General features: G+C 34.1%; 1 protein-coding gene across 10 annotated transcripts in view; it reads left to right on the forward strand.

Annotated features, from left to right (window-relative positions):
• QKI (QKI, KH domain containing RNA binding) overlaps window positions 1-19,960 on the forward strand; it is a 312,609-nt gene extending 292,649 nt beyond the window's left edge. For 4 of the 10 annotated variants that reach the window (XM_077813319.1, XM_077813312.1, XM_077813313.1 and 1 more), the window contains 4 exons: window positions 4,953-5,040; window positions 8,973-9,269; window positions 12,154-12,228; window positions 16,830-19,960. In XM_077813319.1, coding sequence (XP_077669445.1) covers window positions 4,953-5,040; window positions 8,973-9,269; window positions 12,154-12,228; window positions 16,830-16,846 — 477 coding nt within the window. In that variant the 3' untranslated portion in view covers window positions 16,847-19,960. Of the gene's footprint in view, window positions 1-4,952; window positions 5,041-8,972; window positions 9,270-10,700; window positions 10,726-11,388; window positions 12,229-16,829 lie in introns of all 10 variants that reach the window. The other 6 variants (XM_077813320.1, XM_077813314.1, XM_077813316.1 and 3 more) reach the window with 3 other exon arrangements.
• Window positions 19,961-21,501: the final 1,541 nt, after the last annotated feature.

Raw genomic sequence — 21,501 nt, forward strand, 5'->3', positions numbered from 1 at the left:
TTTTGTACTTGGCAGTTTGAAAAGAGGTGGCAAACAACTGTGACAAGTTACTCAATGCATAATCAGATACAAGTTATTAACCAATACAGGTGGAGCAATACAGTGACAAGATAACCACCTATGTCTAGAGGTGATAGCATTATGTAATAAACAGTGCCATCTTCTGGGAAGAGTTGGAATCATGCCCATGTGATTAGCACTTCTGAAGTTTTTTTTCAGGTGTTTTTCTTTTGTACATAATATACTGCTCAAAAATCCAAACTAAAACTGGGAAAAGCTGCTGATATGGCATTCCAAGTTCCAGATCCTACAACAGTGAAGTAAACATATCACCTTCTTTTGAAGCAGAAATTTATAAAAAGTGATCTTGAGGCTGTATAAAATTAGATGAAGAACTGTTAAGTAGTACTGCAAAGAAGGCCAAGAATGAACAGTTGACAGTCATGTCTGTTTTAGGGGGCTGAAGGTACAGTATTACCTTTAAATGCACTTTGTATAAATTCTAAATAGTTGCCTCTTACTATAGGAAACTCACTGATCTATATAAAAACGTGTTACAGATCCAAGGAGATGCTAATGATTTTATTTAAAGCTTGTTGCTTAAGCAGCTATGTATTGTTTTTCTCCACACCTTCTCTTCCTTGGAAGTCTGCTATGCTATGATCAGTTATATTAGCAAGGTTTTCATCATGGTTCAAGTATATTCGGCGCCTAGGAGTTGATTGAGCTCTTCCAGGGAGTTTAGTGTAAGATTTGTCACCTACACAGACATATTAATAACTCTCAGATCAATTCCCTAAGCTGATTTTGGAAGAAACTCAAGTTCTGGTAATAATTAATGGTACTATGCTTGGTCTTTTGCATTTCATTGATAGCAGTGTTGCACATTGCTTCAGAGAAAAGCTAGATTCTTGTTGATGTTCCAGATATTTACTAAAAAGAAAAGGAGTACTTGTGGCACCTTAGAGACTAACCAATTTATTTGAGCATGAGCTTTCGTGAGCTATAGCTCACTTCATCAGATGCATACTGTGGAAACTGCAGCAGACTTTATATATACACAGAGAATATGAAACAATACCTCCTCCCACCCCACTGTCCTGCTGGTAATAGCTTATCTAAAGTAATCGTCAGGTTAGGCCATTTCCAGCACAAATCCAGGTTTTCTCACCCTCCACCCCCCCACACAAATTCACTCACCAGAGTGAATTTGTGTGGGGGGGTGGAGGGTGAGAAAACCTGGATTTGTGCTGGAAATGGCCTAACCTGACGATTACTTTAGATAAGCTATTACCAGCAGGACAGTGGGGTGGGAGGAGGTATTGTTTCATATTCTCTGTGTATATATAAAGTCTGCTGCAGTTTCCACAGTATGCATCTGATGAAGTGAGCTATAGCTCACGAAAGCTCATGCTCAAATAAATTGGTTAGTCTCTAAGGTGCCACAAGTACTCCTTTTCTTTTTGCGAATACAGACTAACACGGCTGTTACTCTGAAACCAGATATTTACTAAGACTGAAAGCCTTTATCAAAAATATAGATTGGTACTAAAATGAAAAATCATAATAAAAGTGTCTGCTTATTAATAAAGTAAAATAGAAAATATGAAGTTAAATAGCATCCATAATGATGTGGTCAGTTATAGTGCTACCATAAGTAACAGTAGAAAAAAGACTAATGTAAGTTCTTTTTCAGTTTAGTGCAACGTAATTAGCTTCTTACATGTATTCTGACCAATTCACCAGCAGTAATAAAATGGAATACAGTTCCTGTTTTTTTAGAGCTAGACAACTTTCTTAACACTTAGCCTATTTGAAAATTCTAGATAAGGGATAGCATACTAGATAAGGGATAGCATAATGACTATTCTGAAAAGTATAATTTCAATTAATATGAGAAGTGAAGCCTGGGACTGCATTTAATGGTACAATTTGCAGTTAGAGGTAATTGACAAAGCATTTACTTTTCCAGAAATATTAGTGTTAGACTAGTCTAAAATCTATGTATGCCACCACACAGTAATCACAGTATATCAGAAGGAACCTATAACTCTTATAGGTTTAGCTTATTCTGAATATTTTACCAAGAACAGAAGTTTTATATAGTATGTTTACATGTATGGATACTGTGTATATAGCCTATTTTGTGGTTGGGATGATGAAAGTACTTGTATGAGATTATTAGTGAATTTTCAAAAGTTATGAAAATGTAAAGTTTATGTAGTCTTGAACTCTCTAACAGTTGCATCAAATTATTTTGTTAATAAAATCCAAAAAAAGTTTACTATGTCAGAACACATTCTTCATGGTATAATAGGTATACTTTGTCTGCATATTCATAATTCTATCTTTCTCTTGACTTTGTCTCTTCATAATTTGTTAAATATGTTCTTCCTTTGCATTTGGAATAAAATATTTACAGTTATTTTTTCCTTAAATCAGCATGAAAGATGTACCTAAAATTTTGGAACTCCTGTAGATAGACATGCTCCTTTCCTTTCTAAGTTGATCACAAAATATGAATGGAATTATTGCCATATTGTAACATAGTTATGAACAGTAGTTACTAAAAATATGTAATAATGGTTCATTTTAATTCATTAACTAGTCCATTTGGGGCAGGTAGGTAAGAAGAAAGGAAATAGGAAAAGGTACCTTTCCTTTCCATGAATTCTTCCCAAGATTTTAAACAGTCACTGGCAATTTTGGATGCCTCTGTTTTTGGACACCTAATTTGAGTCCCCTTAAAGGGGTCTGTTTTTGAGTGTAGATGAGCAGTACTTTCTGAAAAACAGACCCCTTTAAAATGACTCTCAGTTGGGCATCCCAGTATTAAAGCACCCAGAGTCATGAATCACTTTTTTAAAATTTTGACCTAAATATCTACAAAAATATGTTTTTATAGGTGACTTTTTTAAAAATTCCCCAAACACAAATTTAGTGAACTTTTCTTGAGGACAAAACATGTTCAGGCTGGCACTTTAGATTGCCAATTTTCCATCCAGCTTTAAATCCCTTAGAGAGCATCATGTGTAGTAGTAATTGTAACACTGTTAAATTATATAGTGGTGACCTGGCGTGGTATTATAACCAAGTATACAAGTCTTTTTAATCTCCAATAAATGTTATTTTGCCATCTGGATAGTGGAATGCAAGTTAAGAAAATAGCAGTATTTCTGCTAATGGAAAGTGTGTGACATTAATATTGGGAAATTGCAAATTAGACAAAAGAACTATTTTTGCATAGCAAGTGAAAAAACTAACTTAAATGAGCAGCTGTTCCATTACCTTTAGACCAGCAGCAAGGTACTGAAAGAAGGATGCTGGAGCTATTATGTGATAACTTTATTGGTTTGATACTGGATCATAAAATGTTTTAACACATTGGAAACTAGACTGAATGTATTAAAGGCCTCTTCAGTATATCAAAATACAACTTTTTAGAATAAAACACATGAAACAGTACCAGTTTTACTTACTGCTTTTGAGTTATACAAGTATCGAAACTCAGTTCTCTTTTTCCTTCATTTACTTATTAATGAGAATTGACAATATTATTGTTGACAGTGGGATACATATGGGGGGGCGGGGGGGAATCTAGACTGAGCCAAATTCCAACAGTAACATAAATGGTGTGAATAACACAAGTGTACCTTAATCAGAAAATGTGTGTATGTGGCAATAAAATGTAATTTACACCTACCTATTCATCATTTTTAGTGACTGTACAAAATGAACTCAATTTAAGATGATTAGGTATTCTGTGGGAGTGAAATTCCAGATCTAGTATAAACAGGTATAATTTTTATTGGAAATCAATAAGTATTGTGCCCTTTTTCGCCAGGGCTGATGTTAGTCATGGAGTTTTGGTTTGGTGCTTGGATTAAGGCCTTGACCCAGCAAAACAATTCGCATTGACTTTAGTGGAATTACTCACATACTTAGTTAAGTATGTGTTTAAATGTTTTGCAGGAGTGAGGCCTAATTTGGAGGAGGTGAGGCTGCTTTATTATTATACAATCTCTTGTTAGTCACTTTCTAGAACATTCATCTTCCTGATCCCTAGCTTGTAAATTGCACAGGTTTGGCATTCATTAGGAACACAAAATGATTACAAGTTATACTACTTATTTTTGTTTTGTGACCAGTTTGCATCAGCATTTACATCACTCACTGCTGAATTTCAGGAAACTTGCACCAACTGACCTTTAAGCTTTATTTGGCTGAATTTGGCCTATCTTAGTTCAGAATTAGAAGCTGTTTGTGGACGTGAATGTTGACTTTCAACAGTTGTAGATTTCATGTTCAGAATAGCTACCCAAACTATATCTTTTTATGTAATATTCAATATCTGGCATAATAAAACACATTAATCTAAGCCCCAATTATTTTTTAATTGCATTTTCTGTCATTTAGTCCACCAACCAAATATCTTCTACAAGTATTTGGACATTAGTGCCTCTTCATTTAAAATCTTTAAATCTGTGTGTGAAAGGCGATTTTAACTTTAGCTCTGCTTTTGTCATTTTTTACTTTTTTTAATTCACTTTTATATGATCATCCAGCAATTAAACAATTTTAATACTTTCAGATCCATGGAGGTTAATAATACACTAATGTTCCCATAAGGTTTATGTGTAATATAAATGTTTCCATCCATTCAGACTCGGAGAAAAGTCTTTTTTTCCCAAAAAGAAAAGGAGTACTTGTGGCACCTTAGAGACTAACCAGTTTATTTGAGCATGAGCTTTCGTGAGCACGGAAGCTCATGCTCAAATAAATTGGTTAGTCTCTAAGGTGCCACAAGTACTCCTTTTCTTTTTGCGAATACAGACTAACACGGCTGTTACTCTGAAACCTATCTTTTTTTCCCCTCTCTCAAGTCCTAGGCACAGGTTTGGCTGATAAAATAAAATGTCAGTCTAACTTTCTTTCCTACTTTTCATATGCAGGCAGAGGGAGAAGACAGCCTTAAAAAGATGCAGCTAATGGAACTTGCAATTTTGAATGGCACCTACAGAGACGCCAACATCAAATCACGTAAGCATGACAAAATCCTAGGGGCCGGTAGGAGAGCAGTCGCCACAGGTTTTGTTTCCCAACCTTTCTCCTTTTGGCAAATGCACAGTTGCATATCTTTTGAAGAGACTGAGACAGTGTACTTAGCGCTGTTGCAAATTCAAGACATTTTGATTTTTTTTCTTTCAGTATGTCTGAATTGAAACATTTTTAAATAAGTTTTTATTTTTTAACTCTGCTCAAAGTTAAGCCCTAAAAGCAAGATTTTAAGGCTGTCTACACTTAAAATGCAACAGTGGCACAGATGTAGCAATTCAGTATAGACACGTACTACAGCGACAGGATGGGTTCTCCCATCGCTACAGATATTCCATCTCCCTGAGAGGTGGTAGATAGGTTCAAAGAAGAATTTTTCCATCATCCAGGCACTGACTTCATTAGGGGTTAGGTAGGCTTAATGAAGTCTGTCAGGGAGGTGGATTTTTCAGACCCATGAGAGAGAGAGAGCTATACTGATGTGACTTTTCAGTGTAGACCAGCTCTTTTATATTTTATAAACTATAGAAGCTATGGTATTCCTCATAATTTAGTTTTTTATTTCTTGCCATATGTAAAAGAGGATAGATTCCTTTTCACCTTTTTTAGAGAGATTTAAGGGAATGTAACAGTTCAAGATAATGTGAATAACATTTTCTGTATTATATTCCTTCCTGTCATCTTGCTTGCATGTTTCCCCAATGTTATGTTTTTCCAGTGATTCATCAACTGATTTCACATGCAAGTTCACAGAGATCAGTGGTGTAATGAGCCCTTTTGTAACAATTCTTCTTCCATTAGATTGATTTGAGCATGCATGTATGTACAGTTTTATACTTTTAAGCTGAATGGCATGCACTTGGTTATCAGAGTACATACGACATGTGCCTGCTATTCTTTATGGTATAAACTCTTTTCTCCATGTTAGAACGTAAAAGCTTGTTAATGAAAATTCAAATTTTTAAAATCTTTCGCAGACCTTTACTCTCACTGATACAGGTGTCAAATGTAAGCAGTCATGTGAACCTTTTCACTAAGGGCATACTGATATTTGCAAAAATTGTCCTCTACGTGCACTTCTGTAACAGTTTATAGTGAATGGTGGTTATGTGCAAAACAAACCAATGAGAGATGTAATACCAATTAGATTTGGCCACTTTAACATCTTCAGATGCCATCTGATAAAGGTAACCTGAAGAGAGAGAAGAACTGGATTTATGCCTTTTTTTTCTGCTTTTGGTTTTTTTAAAAAAATCTTTAAAGGCTTGGGGTGGGAGAGGGACCTGCTTTTTTTCTCTTCCTTAAAATCTGTCAGGAATGTCAAATCTTCCGTTACTGGAAGCCTGTCTTGAAGGACCCAGATTTTGTGGAGATGAAAGTTTTCCATAATCAAAGGAGCAGAGTAGTTAATCTTTAACAAAAGAGCTTTTCTTCCTACTGCTTATTCTGGCATTTGAGTTAAATTCGTCTTAATAAAAACAAAGCACAGTTTTGAAAATTGTGACTAAAAAACCTGGCCCTGTCACTCAGGTTTCAGTCACTTGATATCTGTGGATTGTAGGCTTTTTCAAAACATAAACTTACACAGGTTTAACAAAGGTTGTTTAACACATGTGCACTGAAATAAGGCCTAGTCTACTCACAAAGGTTGTACTGATTTAACTATATAAAGGTATAAGTAAAGCAATATGACTCCCCAAGTTCTAGTCTAAACTTAAAACTTACTTCAGCATAGCTCTATTTATCAGATGTGGGGGAAAAAACACCCCTCACCCACACTGCTATGGGGACAAAACCCCATGTAGATGCAACTGTGTTGATGTAAGAGTGTTTCAATCAGCATAGCTAACATTGTTCGGGGAGGCGTTGATCCTTCTGGCAGAAAAAGTTTCTGTTGTAGTACATTTTGTCGCACTAGAGGGCTATGCCAGCATACATTCATTCTGTAGTGTAGACATAGCCTTAGAGGGGTTGCAGTTTTACCGATGTGAAAGTGCTTATACCAATATGGATTATTTTCGTTTGGGAAGGGAATAAGCTATAATGATATAACTATGTTCACACTAGGAGTATATCTACACTGCCCACCTTACAGCACGGCCACGGTAGTGATGTGGGCAGTGTAGACATGCTTTATCGCCGGAGAAGAGCTCTCCTGGCGATTTAAAAAATTAAAGATATAAATAAATAAATAACATGCGCCCGGCGATAAAATGCTGTCTTTACTGGCGCTTTTCAGTGCTAAAACTTTTCACACCCCTGAACGACAAAAGTTTTAGCACTGAAAGTGGCAGTCTTGGCACAGCCTAGGTTTTTACTGGTATAAGCTGGCAAAACAAAACAAAAAATCACACTCCCAACCAACATAGTTATACATTGTGTAGACCAGGCCTAAATTGGATTCATTTCACACCTTGTATTATTTTGGTTTGAATTTTTTAATAAACCAGCCATTAAACCAGTTTAGTTAAACGGATGCAATCCCTTTTTGGACACTCTTATATTGGTTTGAGTAGCTTATTTCATTTGAGCTTAAACCTGTTTCTCACTGACTTAAGGTAAACCAAAATAAGAATAAAAACGAGGACAGCTTATGCCCAAATAAATTTGTTAATCTCTAAAGTGCCGAAAAGACTCCTCGTTGTTTTTGCTGATACAGACTAACATGGCTACCGCTCTGAAACCTCTCAAAATAAGAATGCCCATGCAGCAGTTTAACTAGAGCTTGTTCAAATTTTCAGTTTTTTCATCAGAACAATTTCTAGCATTCTTTAATTTTGAATAAATATTTTGAAATGTAACAATTTTCAATTTTTCTTTTCATTTTGACTTATCAAAAGCCTGAAAATCCAGAAACAAAAATGTTTAGTTTCCAGAAAACAAAACAAAATTTAAGACTACATGAAATACAATTTTTATTTTATTTCAAAAACTTCCACAGAAAACCTGAAAATTTTCTGTCAAAAGAATTCTAAAGGGCATTTTTCCAGTGAATTTTTTTCCAGGAAAACGTTGGGTTTTCCAACCAGCTATGGTTTAACTAAATCATTTTAAAAGCACTCTTTAAGTTAAACCATTGCAATTATGCTTTTACACAAGCCCATAAAATCTAAGCTTGAGGGTTGACCCCACGAGAGTTAGAACCTGTCTACATTGGGTGCTAAAACATTTTAAACAGCATTTAATTAAAATGTGTTAGCTCCACTTTTTTTTTTAAGTACTTTTTTTCCCTAACCTACGCTTCCAGGAAACAGTGTCAAAAACCCATGAATTTTCTAATGTAAAATGGAGGTAGGGGGGAAAAAAAAACTTTATTCTTGAGAAAGTGGGGTGGGGGATATCACCTTTTGGACCTATTTCATTCATCACAAAGAATCAAAACGGGACACCCACAATTACTAGGTCACCTTTAACCCCAATGATCCTGGGGAGGGTTATGTATTTTGAAATAGAATTTTAATATAAACAAAAGTATTATGAAACCATTTTCCATTTTGTATGAAAACTCTGCATAACTGACTATCTGTGGATTCTATAGTTGCACTATATTTTACATTCCATGTATGATTACAAGAGTATTTTCCGTGTATCTCCTGCATGCATGTCAGTCTCATGCAGTCTTGAAAGCATAGGTAAAAGAAACATGATTTAAATTGAGCTTTTGTGCTATATAACCTGTTTTAGAAATCTGTTTTATAATGGCTTTCTTTATTTTGCATGTTCATACTTAATCACACTGAGAAATGGAAAGCTGTTTGCATTTGAATGGTGTGCTTTGGCACTGTGTGATCAGCGCATGTACTAATGATTTCCTTTTATTTTTCTTCTTTCCTACTTTTTTCCCCTTTTTTCCTATTCTTTTCACGTTTTGTACTGCTATCTCCATACTTTCTTCTAAATTTCTTTGCTTACTGTAGCAGCCCTTGCCTTTTCTCTTGCAGCGACAGCCCAGGCTCCAAGGATTATTACTGGGCCTGCGCCTGTTCTACCCCCAGCTGCCCTGCGTACTCCTACGCCAGCTGGCCCTACCATAATGCCTTTGATCAGACAGATACAGACCGCTGTCATGCCAAACGGAACTCCTCATCCAACTGCTGCAATAGTTCCTCCAGGACCTGAAGCTGGCTTAATTTACACACCCTATGAGTATCCCTATACACTGGCACCAGCGACATCAATTCTTGAGTATCCTATTGAACCTAGCGGCGTATTAGGTAAGTTTCTCTACTAAGATGATTAACTGAATTGTACATCATTTTTCTTAGAATGTCTTATTGTGTCTTTTACTATTGTATGACTTGAAAAGCGTGAGTCAGTGGTTCATTGAAACTTTGTTTTTGAAAGAGAGCTCTGACCCAATTTTGTTTCATTTAAAGACTCATAAATTGCCCTGGAAAAAGTGCATTGAATAAGTGCAGCTCTATATTTGTTTTATATAGATTGCTAAATTCATATGTCTTTAAAAGATCAATATTTATTTTGGAGGATTTTTAATTTTTTTAAAACAAAATTCTGAGTTTATTTCAATCAATTTGTAATACATTTGTTTTTTGTAGTGCTATCAAATGAAAACCTCTTTTAGACCAGAATAAAAGCAAATAGAAATTGAAAAACATAGTTAATATAAATATTTTATACTGTCCCCAATGGAAAACTTGAATGTATTTTCCTAAATTGTAAATAAATTTACAATAATATTTAAAGGGGATCATTTTTAATTTTGCACAATATTTTGTGGTATCAAACAAGTCTTGGAAAAAACTAAAAATATAGTTTCAGTTGTTAGATCTGATAAATTAATCCAGTGGCAAGAACCTATGAATCTGTCTTTAAGCAGAAAACAAAATAATAGTTTCCGTAAATCAACTTAGTTCTTTTAAGATGTGACTGGAGAACAGTGCAATTAGAAACATTACTGACTCCTTTTTATAGAATTGACTGAAATGCTAATCATATCTGGTATTTCAGTCCATTGACTTGCTAGATCAAGGCTAGAATACATCTGCTGTTTATAATGCAGTTAACCAGTCAATACAAAACAAACTGTTTCAATGCCATTTCTCTTCTCTCTACTCCCTCCAGAATTTAAATAATCTTTCCTCTCTGGTTCTTTTACTGAATTGTATATGACCTTGGTGCTGCATGATTTTGTTGACTTATAAGACTTTGATTTTTAAAGTTTGTTCAGCAGAAGTTATTGATTTACACAAATTCTAAAAGTCTCTAATGAACGTTGGACACTAAGATTCAAAGTCAATATCTTGTTGAAAGAAACACAAAAAGCCAATGCTCAATGAAGTGAATACTAGTAGATGCTCTGTGTATGTGTGTATGCATGTGTGTTTACATGTCCTTTCGGCATTGTAGATAGGAAAATGTACTTTTTTTTGTATTTAGTCATTTATTTTCAATTTTAGCACTAGTCATTTTTTTAAAAACATGTAATTGGTCAAAAGAATGCAGTCAAGAATAGCTTATTTCTATTGCGTAATCTCTGAAGTAGCCAAAAAATGATGATAAATAAATTAGTAACCGTGTAACTTTATACCTTTTTGGTAATCTTTTCCATTTTATTAATAATCTCTCCTGCAACTCTGTGCATGTTGTTTTTTCCACCTATGAATCCTCTGTGCTGGCACTTACAGGGTCTATTGAGGTAGTTTCACTGGGGTAGGTATCATTGTAGCCACCGGCTAAGTCCAGTAACAAATCTCTCTGTCTGATGTAGTTGAGCAGTAAAGAAATAATGATGCAATGTGTCACTGCATGGTAATAATTTGATACAATACAGAGAGTTTTTATGAATTTCAGGCAAGGTTTTTATATAACAAGAATGGGGAAGGGGAGAATAACTACCAAAAAAAAAAAAAATGTGAAAAATGTGCATGTATCAGAATCCTTCCGGCATAGTCAGTGTTGCTTAGAGCACAAAAAAATAATGTAGAGTAGGGCTGTCTAAGCAAATGCCCTTCTGGCTGACAACTGAGAATGAGTTTTCACTAAAGAACTTCAATTATAATACAAAGTAACCTGGGCAATCTAGAATTACTGATTCTAATATGTGCTCTATCATTTGAGCAATGAAATTGAAAGTAACTTGTGCGTTGCTGACAGAACTGATATATTTAAAATGGTTCGTTGTTGAGTTTTAACTTCTAATATATATGTTATATATATATTTTGCCCATTTGTATGGTGAACGATTTAGGAATATTAAAGCAATTCCCTTAAAAATTACAAATGGTGGGTGGTGGTGGTTGTTATGGGAAAGTCGGTATCAGTGTCAAATCTTAGTTGGCAACTAATTTTTAATTCCCTTCCTTTTATCTGTAGGTATGGCTTTCCCAACGAAAGGCTAAGAATTCAAGAACGGTCTTAACTGAACCCTCATCAGATCTGAATTTAACAAATGCTTAGTTTCAGCAGTCTTGAAAAAAAGTAGCCTAGCAGTCAGTGACTTACTTGCACTTTTTTTGCACATAGATATAAAATAAAATAGTGCTATTAATTTGGTTTAGTCTCTATTACAGAGTAGCTGTAATTTATGAGTGTATAGTAGTATACTGACTGCTAAGTGTTCTATTCTGTGTGCTTTACTAATCACCTAATTCATTGCAGTTCATACTTTATTGACTTAAAGTTTAAAACTACATCTGTAGGCATGAAGAATTGCTTTAAAACTTTTTTTAATGATAGAAACTGGAAGTGGTCTTAAGGGTAGCAAATATTGTCAGTATTAAAGATGGCATTATTTAAAGTAGTGCTGCTGCAAGAAAGGCACTTCAGTGAATATGGGACTAGTAAAGCTTAAATGTTCTTGGATCTAATTAGATTTCGTGAAATACTGTAATGTTGGGATTGAAAATGAGTGGATTAAACAGGTTAAGGCCAGGATGTTTGAAATAAATGCAATATTAATCTGCACAGATATACTTCATATATTAAAGTTAAGATTTGAAACTACTGTGCCTTAACTTGTTGCTTTCTTAAAATGAATTTTGTAGTAAATGATCACTTAAATCCATTTTGCTAAACCTGCTGTTAATGTTTATCTTTGAATGTTTTCTAACTTTGTCTTGGTAATTGCAATTTAACTAGGTGCGGTGGCTACTAAAGTTCGAAGGCACGATATGCGTGTCCATCCTTACCAAAGGATTGTGACCGCAGACCGAGGTTAGTTTAGTTCTGCAGTTCTTTTTTATAAGAAATGCTTTGAGTGTACATGAAATTTGCAACACCACAGCTGGTTAACCAAATACCATATTTTGACCCATTCATTAATATTTTTTTCTCAAAAATCTAAATAGTGACTATTTTAGAGCTTTGGAAACGCTTGCAATTTTAAAGACATTGTGTAAACTTCTTTAGCTTTCCCATCTATTAAAATATATAAATCATGTGATATGTTTAAAATGCTATAACTGATTTCCTTTATAAGAACTATATAAGATTCAGCTTTATCAGGAAATAAGAGTTTAGTGCTACATTAATTAATTGGTTTTCCCGTCAAACTTGCTCTTTTAATTGGTGTGGAAATATCAGATTGGTGTTGCAAAAATAAAATGAATGGATGGGTGCTTAATGAGAAGGAAGTAAAGAAATAAATGCCCCCTGTCTGGAGAAAACTGAAGATTTAGATTCCTTTTTTCTAATAAACTATTTGAGCCACTGTACTGTATAACTCTAAAGAAGATTCATGTTCTCAGATATCTAACTTAATTCAACAAAATAAGGACTGTGAAGATAATACTTCAAAAGTTTGTTGGGTTTGAGTCAGTAAAGGCAATATTCTTTTATGTTCTTTTGCCAAAATGGATTTCTTGGTATTTGTCATTTGCTGCTAAAATACATTGTCTGAAGAAGAAGCAACTTTTGAAGTCCTGTTGGTGAGATGACATCCAGTATTTGGACATCTCTCTTAACTAACCAATGAATGGAAAATAAATCTTCATTTTTCTCCTGTTCATCAAATGTAACTTACCATCTGTGTATGCCCTTGGACCCTTGAATGAATTACTTAAGCTTATTAAGAAAAGAGATGTTTTCGGTTTATTGACATTGGACTGTTGACTAGGAAGCAGTGCAGGTTGAGCACTGGAACACCCACCTCTTATCCCAACTCTGCCACTGACTCCCTGTGTGAGTCACTTAACCTTTCTGTGTATGTTTTCCCATCTATAAAATAAGGATGATGATTAATCCCCACAACACCCCATGAGGTAGGGAATTATGTTTGTACAATGCTTTTGAAGATGCAAAGTGTTTTGAAATTGCTAAGTGTTGTTATTCTAAGGACCTATTCTCAGCAAAATAGGATATCCACAGGTTTCCTTGATTTGATATACTTAAGGCCAAATTCAGGTGACAGGCATGTCTACTCCTAATATAGAATTTAGCCTACACTCCACCTCTCTCATTCTGTTGATTCGTTAAGATCTGTGTCAGATTACCATATATAAGGAGGACACCATGGACACCAATATCGGAGAAAGGGGCTCTCTAAGTTATTTATTATATTTTTTGTAGTGCCTTTACCTTTTAATGCTTTATAAAAGGCAGAAGCTGATATATAAAAACTATACAGTTATCTGAAAAATTGCTTCTCCCCTTATATCCCATCACAGTGGTTATAGTCTGATAGGTGGTGGTTGTTCGTTGAAAGATGGGCAGCAGGGCATTTCTATACAAGGCCCATGTCTCTAGAATCTGCTCCTACTGATGGTCTCTCAGAATCCAGATTTGGTGTCCTTCATGCCACAGTTGAAAAGCTTATTTGTTTAGGCAGATATTTCCCTGGAACAGCTGGTGACCAAATCATTATAACAGGGCATGGAGTTTTTTTAATCTATTGGTTACTTTATTTTAATTGACCAATGTAGTATTTACTAATTTTGTTGTTTTTAATTCGTGTCAGCTGTTCAGCTGCCTTGGCAATGGTTGCAACTATAAATCATTGAACTGAAAATAATAAATATTGGAATCACCTCACCTTCTACTGAAACACAGCCACTTCTTTGATGGTAAATTGTCCATATGTATAGCTCTTCAAAGTTAATTTGTATGTTTTAAAAAAGAATACACAGAGCTATTTTCTCATGGAGACCATACATGGTTCTGTGACCTGTATATTTTTTTATATTAAAACTATGCTGATAATTTCTGATGAATAGAGTTCTTAATTACCCTTAGCAACTTACATTACAAACCATAAGTTGCGCAAAGATATTTTTAAAGACTGTACTTCATTTTATTTCAAATTTTAAAAAGCAGACTCAGTGCACACTCTTTGAAGATTTAGAAGAGGGGTAGGTTTTGGAAAGAATACCTTTTGGCATACTACAAATATTTTACATAGAGGAGGTTAATGCAAGTTTTAAAAATTTGCTGTAAAATTAAAATACCAGAAATTGATCAACACTTGCCATGTGCACCTTCTGTGCAATTCATGACACACATTTTGATTAATTTGCCATCATTGGTATTTAAAAAGCAATGTCAGCAAACCGAAATAGTAATTTTTTCAACATGAAAGCATTTTAAACAGTTGTTAAATATCACTAAAATAAGTATGCATTCATTGGGTCTAAGATTACAAAAGACTTTTAAACTGGTTCTCATATTATATAGTACTACTGTATTCGCTCTTTGAGTATGTTTTTCGTTTTTTACATAGTTTTTTAGATATAAGCACTGCATTTAAAACAAGAGCCCCCAAACATGTAAATGTGTTATTCTTATAACCAAGCATTTAGAATTGGTGAAGGGTTGACAAGTATAGTTAATTTCTACTAAGAATAAGATCCCGCTCTATAAATAATCCAAAACTGAATTTGATTCATATAATAGAGAGACTGACTGATTTAATTGTAATAAACTGTAAATGGTGTTGCACAGTTGACAAACCTGTGTGTACTGTAGAAGGCCAGGGACTTGGCAGAGGATGTATCACAGGTGTTCTGGTATCTTAAAAAGGTAGCTTACGTTGATTATATACTCCACAAGAAATGTTAATCCTGATAATTTTTCTGAATGTTTTTATCAAAACCAACTGTCACATAATTTATATATAAAATTTTAATACCATTTTAATCAAAATTGCAATCAGTATCAAAAATGCTTTAAGATTCTGTGTTTTTTTCGTATACCTGTAAAGTGGTGAGATGGTGCCACATTAAATATTTATTTTTTTTTTTTTGCTTATATTTGCAACAGCAGTTTTAATTTAAACAAAATCCCACTTAGCAGAATTTTGAAGAAGTTCAGGGAACATGTGGTCTCATTTAAGTTACAGTAGTAATTTTTTAGTGTTTATAAACTGTATCCTAAATGATAGGCCATAGAAACCATTTTTATTATGTGAAGGTAAATCAACCCATGATACAGATCATTAAAAATATGCTATCTGTGAACATTACACCTACTGGATTTCATTTTATGAAATGGCACAAATCTGACTTTGCACTGAATACCTTTCTCACTTTCATCTCCTCTGCCTTAGTCAGAATGGCAACAGTACAAAAACTCTATCAAACCTCAGAATTTATTAGATATGATTAAGCTGTTGAACAAGTCTTAAAAATTGTACTACTGTTAAGTGGACCAAGTTTGGTGAAGGAGAATGTGAGAGAGAATGATTAAAGAAGGAACAGCTCAAGAACATTGGGAATGATAACTTTCCACTTGAGAACTTTTTTATGTTTTACTGTAATTTTTTTGGTTTTGTTTGTGTTTTTTTTGTTTGTTTTTTGCAAAAGAAAATAGTATTTACAGGTGGCTTCTTTTAAAATATAAAAATATAAAGCAGGAATGTATATGAAATGTCAGATTTTATTGTATTTGCAGAGTATTAGCTTTGAAAATGAATAAAGAAAGCTGTCTGTAGTTTTAAAATGCCTTATTAGTATCAATTAGATACTTTCTCTATTTTTTGATGTACTTAGAGCTTTTGAAGTATAGAATTTAAAATGGCAAGACTTTTACAGTGTTTACATGCAAGTGCATTTTAAAAGCATCCTATGTGTAAAATAGTATTTTCAACAGGAAAATGCTGGCTAAAGTAATAGGCTTAGCCTTTACCTGGTTTCCATGATGATGCCTACACTGCTAGACTACAGTTTAGTATTGCTTTGTATCATGAGGCCAAGAAATTCCGTGTTGTTTGTAAATAGAATAATTGAAAAGCAATAAAAATTTTATTGAACAAAAGAAACCTTGTTTGGCCCATAGTTTATGTTAACCCAAATTGTTTATGAAAATTCAGATTCCTTAGATTCATTTCTTTTAACAAACAGTTATTAATAATCACATCCATCATTAATAGTTGCTTTAATGCTTGCACCTGGGGAAATACTAATGCTTAATAGCAGTCAGATACTGATTCTTTGCGCTGACTGTTGTTTCAAAATTCTTTTACCAAGTTCAAAAAACTGTTCATTGTTTTTGTTTTCCAGTTTCCTTCATCGACTGCTACTAACCATTAGTTGTTAGTTGTATTTTATTTCTATTTTTTCCTGTTAACCAGTTTTGTGGGAGTGGGCTTCTCCTTCACATGTTCAAATCATGATACAAGACTGTCATGATTTTATTGCATTCTGTAGATGGTGTCAATCAGTGCGTCAGAATTAAACATGCTTGTTTTTTTATTAGTTGTGATTAGTTTTCATGTTGTCATTAAGCCGTCACTAGCTGAAACTAATCTCTTCTCTATCTTTTCTTTCTCTTTTTTGTTTTTTTTATTTTGATTTTTTGTTTTTGTTTTGTTTCTAACCACCCAGCCGCCACCGGCAACTAACCTATGACCTTCTGACCTCTGAACTCTTCACCCAATGATGACCTGACCATGCCTGCCTGCTGATCAGTTAACTGGTAATCGCCTTTGCTTGCCTGTCTTCAGTGCAGCGAGCTGAGGCACTTGTCCGTTCGTCTTACCATCTAACAAAAAAGACAAAGAAATTGTTGTCCTCCAACTCAGCTTTTTTTTCCTGTTTGGGTGAAAGTGGTTCTAGAACCTGCACTGAATAGTAGTAAAGCAATAAGGTCCAATTCATCCCTCAGCACTGATCATCCTTTAGTGTCCCACCCTAAACGAACGGTAAGAAGGCCTCACTTAAGTGATGGAGACAGATGTCCCTTAACTACCCGATGACAGAGGCAGTTACTGTGAGCGACTTCTAGGAATCTTTTTCTTCTATAATGAAGTCAAAGCTCTCTTTGAATGTACTGTGTGATGATGCATCATGCATGAACCTTTGGTCAGGGATGTCATTGGTGAAGGGAGTCCAAAAAGTATTCAAAATTTGACTTGCTGTTTAGTCACTCACTACCAGTGCCCTCAAAGGGCAAAAGTTGCAGCCTTTTTTCTATTGCCTGCCAAATTGGATGTTTTGAAAGAACGTGTGCCATGAAAGATAGATTTCAATGAATTTTCAGAACTATGTTAATACAAAGAACAAAACAGCAACACTATGACAGCAAAATCTGAGTTAAGATTACTTTAACCGTATTTAAACTTTCTTAAAAGATTACATGAGAACAAGGTACATGCATTATGTGTCACGTTACTGGGCAAACTGTTCAAATATTTTTTTTAAACCTCCCTGTATAGAAAAATTTCATTAAGGATGTAAAAGCCATGCTTGCCTATTTGCTGTATACATGTAATGAAATTGTAGATAAAGTGTAGTCCATTGAAACAAAATGAACAAAAAAGTAGATACTTTTACTATACAAGGGTGCTGGTGCAGAAAAAATATATTTTTGGAAATGTAGCATTTTATACTTTCAAGTGTTATTAAAAAAGAAAAAAAGAACAAAGAAACAACCCTTTATTTCATTAAATGATTTTTTCTGGTGGTTGTCAAGAAACAAAAGACCAAAAGAGCCTTTTTGTCTTTCTTTTTTATTTTTTAAGTATTGGAATAAGTCTAAAGAAAAGGAAGTGCCTTATTTTCTTCATGGTCATTTAGTCAAATGTCTCGTATAATCAGCTCCTCCCTCAGACAACAAGTTAATGCATGCCACTTAGTCGCCCAGTATGTGAAAAGAAGCTGGGAAAGGAAGACAAATGAGTTGACCGTTTGAAATACCTGATTTTTGCCATATTAGCATGATGCAACTTTGCCAAATCTTATAATGTGAAATGTTGGATGATTTTTCTATCAAATGCTGGCCCCCATTAGTCTTGCAACATTTTCACCATCTCAAACCATAGTTAACACACATTTTGTTTCATGTACTTGCTCAACCAAAGGGTTCTGACTCATTCTAAATCAGAGCATTAGCTGACAAATGTTTGTAAGGCAGCAAGTGCTCCTTTTTGTTCAGGGGATGGCGTGGAGTTGTCTTGATTTGAAATATTGACAAGTATATCAGACCTTATACTTGTCCACAGAAAAAAGTTTGATGGATAATGAAGTTGAACATGTTTAACTTTTTTTAAGTCTGACCTAAGCATGTCACAGTATTTTGTAAGCAGCTCCCACGGTGTCAAATAGTATATAAAATATTCATTTCTCATCAGCCCCTGCTTGATTAATATTGATTGTTTGTTGCTTTTTATTCAAAAGAAGAGCAGGAAAGACTCATTAACTATTTTTTTAAAAATTCATCTATAGTTCAGTATTATCTTCAAGCGCCACATCAAATTAATCTAGCTAGACCAGCATAACAGCTGAGAAGCTTTTTGAAAGTGTTGAATTCTGAAAATATTGAGCAAGTATCAGTTTGCTAATGGCTCAGTATTAGACTTGGCAAATATCAGGTGATAATTTATTTTCCCTCTTGTCAACTTATTCTCCTCCTGCAAACCTTCATAGCTTCCAAATCAAAGGTCAATAGTAAGCTAAGAAAGAGGGCTTATGGTTTAAGCACCTGTATGGTGACCTCATCTAACATCTTGTCTCACCTGGAAACAATTATCAGTTTATTTACTATGCAATAGACATTCATCCTTTTGTATTCAGCTAGCTTTTGTTTATCGTGCCACCAGCTTTGTCTTCCTGTTACACATACAGTTGTTTTGACTTAATTTACAGTATATATGCTGTGCCATTTTGATTTGTTTGTTTGGTTGAATAAACCTGCGACACTCAAACATTTGAAAAGAGATTTGCTAAAACAATACCAGTATTTGATCCAGATTTCATCTCAACTATGATAAACCTGGACATTTTAGATGTTTATCAAATGGGGGAAAGTTAAGTGTATGAAATAGAAGTGTGACATGTAATAGTAATGTTTGCTCTGAATGAACAAACTTTTGAAAACATAGTTGACAAAATTTTGGATCAACTTAAAAAAAAAAAAGCATGACTTTTGAAATCTCTGAATGCCTTGGTTCTCAGTATTATAATTCTTTATTGAATTTTTCTTTATTAAAATATGTAGTTTTAAGACTTCTTTCTGACAGTATTATGTAATTTTTTTAGAGTGGGTAGATGGGAGTGTCGCTTGTATGTAACAGTACAGATGACATGTATTTGTCTATTCTTTATTATCTTAGTATTTTCATGCTGTGTATGTATCATAACCAACCTATTGCCTATGAGAAACATGTAAGATAATGTATTTACAGCCATTGTTACAAGTTTATAATGTATTTTTCTATCTTGTTTTATATGTATGTTATATAAAACATTCAATTTTTTTCCTGATTGAGAAAAAAAGGATACAAAAATGCAAAACCCACAATTTTGATAACTGAAAATTGCCAATTGTTTTGCAGTACTTTATTATATTGGGAGTGTTGTCTTTCTTGGGCTTTTAGTTAGCTACTGGATGAATACATTAGACATATTTGGGTTTTAGTTGGGTTTTTACATAGCTTGCATTTTAATTCTTTGGTTCTTTGCTGTTTCTATTAACCCATAGCATTATTTTAATAAATGTTATAATATCAACCTACTAACTCTGGACTATGTCTGTTTATTAACCATTACGTGTTTAATTAAAATAAACAAACAAAGACAGAAGAATGTAAAGTCTTGAGTTACTGGACTAACCCTGAAAAACGTGACCACAGATAACACATGACTTGTATTTATGTTGTTTGTCGGCTGACATTCTGCACACTACTATTAAATTGGCTTTTGGTCATTCTGGCCTTTACCTTGGGGGTAGGTAGAATAGAGATGGGAACAAAGTAGTATTATTTGAAGCATTCTTCTTGTAGTCTTGCCACTTGCCTTTTAGCATCTGCATTACTAATTCCACACGTTACTTTTTCTTTCTCTAAAATAATCACTGTCAGCTCACAGCAAAAGAGCAAAGATGCCAGTATATTGGTAAATCATGTGATGGTATACCCAGAGAAACCAGTTTGATTCTTTGTTGAACCATTTTGACGTCACAGTAAATCTCATTGAAATTTGCCATTCGTTACTTAAAGCACCTGATTCGGTGTCACACATCTTGTGACTCTCTTCTATTTTGTATAAGCACACATTACTACTGGACTATATTGATTGTGTATATGAAGCAAGGAACCGATTTTTTTCCTCCGGCGTCACAAAGATTTTCTTTCAGATTGCTTTATTTCCTATTTGACATACTCTTTATGTAACTTTTTTTGTACTTCTGTAGTCTGTCATTATCACCTCGCTCAGGGGAGTATAACTTCTGAAAAGCCAAAGATCAAGCTGGATCATTTCCTAATGACTACAGAAAGTACAAAATACTAAACCTGTTGTACTAGATTACTGAGAAATAGCCATTTCAAATACCAGAGCTCTTTACCTGTGATCTCGATCCCTGTGGATGATCGTAGCAACACGAATGCAGAGAATTAAATGGTGAAAACACAGTAGTAAATAAGTGTTGTTTCTGAGCTTTTATACAAATAACTTTTACAGAGGAAACTTCATATTAAAATTTTCTACTATTTAAAGTCTTGTTTGTAGCCTGGTTAGGTCTCCCAGATTTGTGATCTTAAATATACAATAATTGCCAGCTGTTGCCTTGGGAGACCCTTGATGCACATCACTTATTTCCCTGATATAGAGAGTTTACATTTCTGTGAACTAACAATCTACTTGCCTGGGAATAAAAATTCAGATGAGGAATCAGCATCTGTTCAAAACTGGGGGTGGGGGGGTTCCATTCGTTATAAGTTTTAATTTACATCTCTCAGAATCCTTGTAATAAAGTTTTTATTTTAAAAAGTGAAAAGTTCTCACAATTTTTTAAGAAGTTGGTTTTAATTTTATGTAGAAAAATTGGACGTAGCACTACTTAATCAGTAGTGTGTGCATTAATTTGCTGGGCATGTTGATATACAACTAGATTTTTTTTAATACCCATTTAAACATTTAAACAACATTACAGAACTGTACAGATGCAAATAGAGAAAATTGGTACATCTAGAACAAGTTACACGTGTACAAAAAACAGTACTTTTGGGGCCATTGACTGCTTATTCTATGAATGCATTGCTATCCAAAAATTCAATGA

Source organism: Eretmochelys imbricata, chromosome 3 (genome assembly GCF_965152235.1).
Source record: "Eretmochelys imbricata isolate rEreImb1 chromosome 3, rEreImb1.hap1, whole genome shotgun sequence".
Taxonomy (NCBI): domain Eukaryota; kingdom Metazoa; phylum Chordata; order Testudines; family Cheloniidae; genus Eretmochelys; species Eretmochelys imbricata.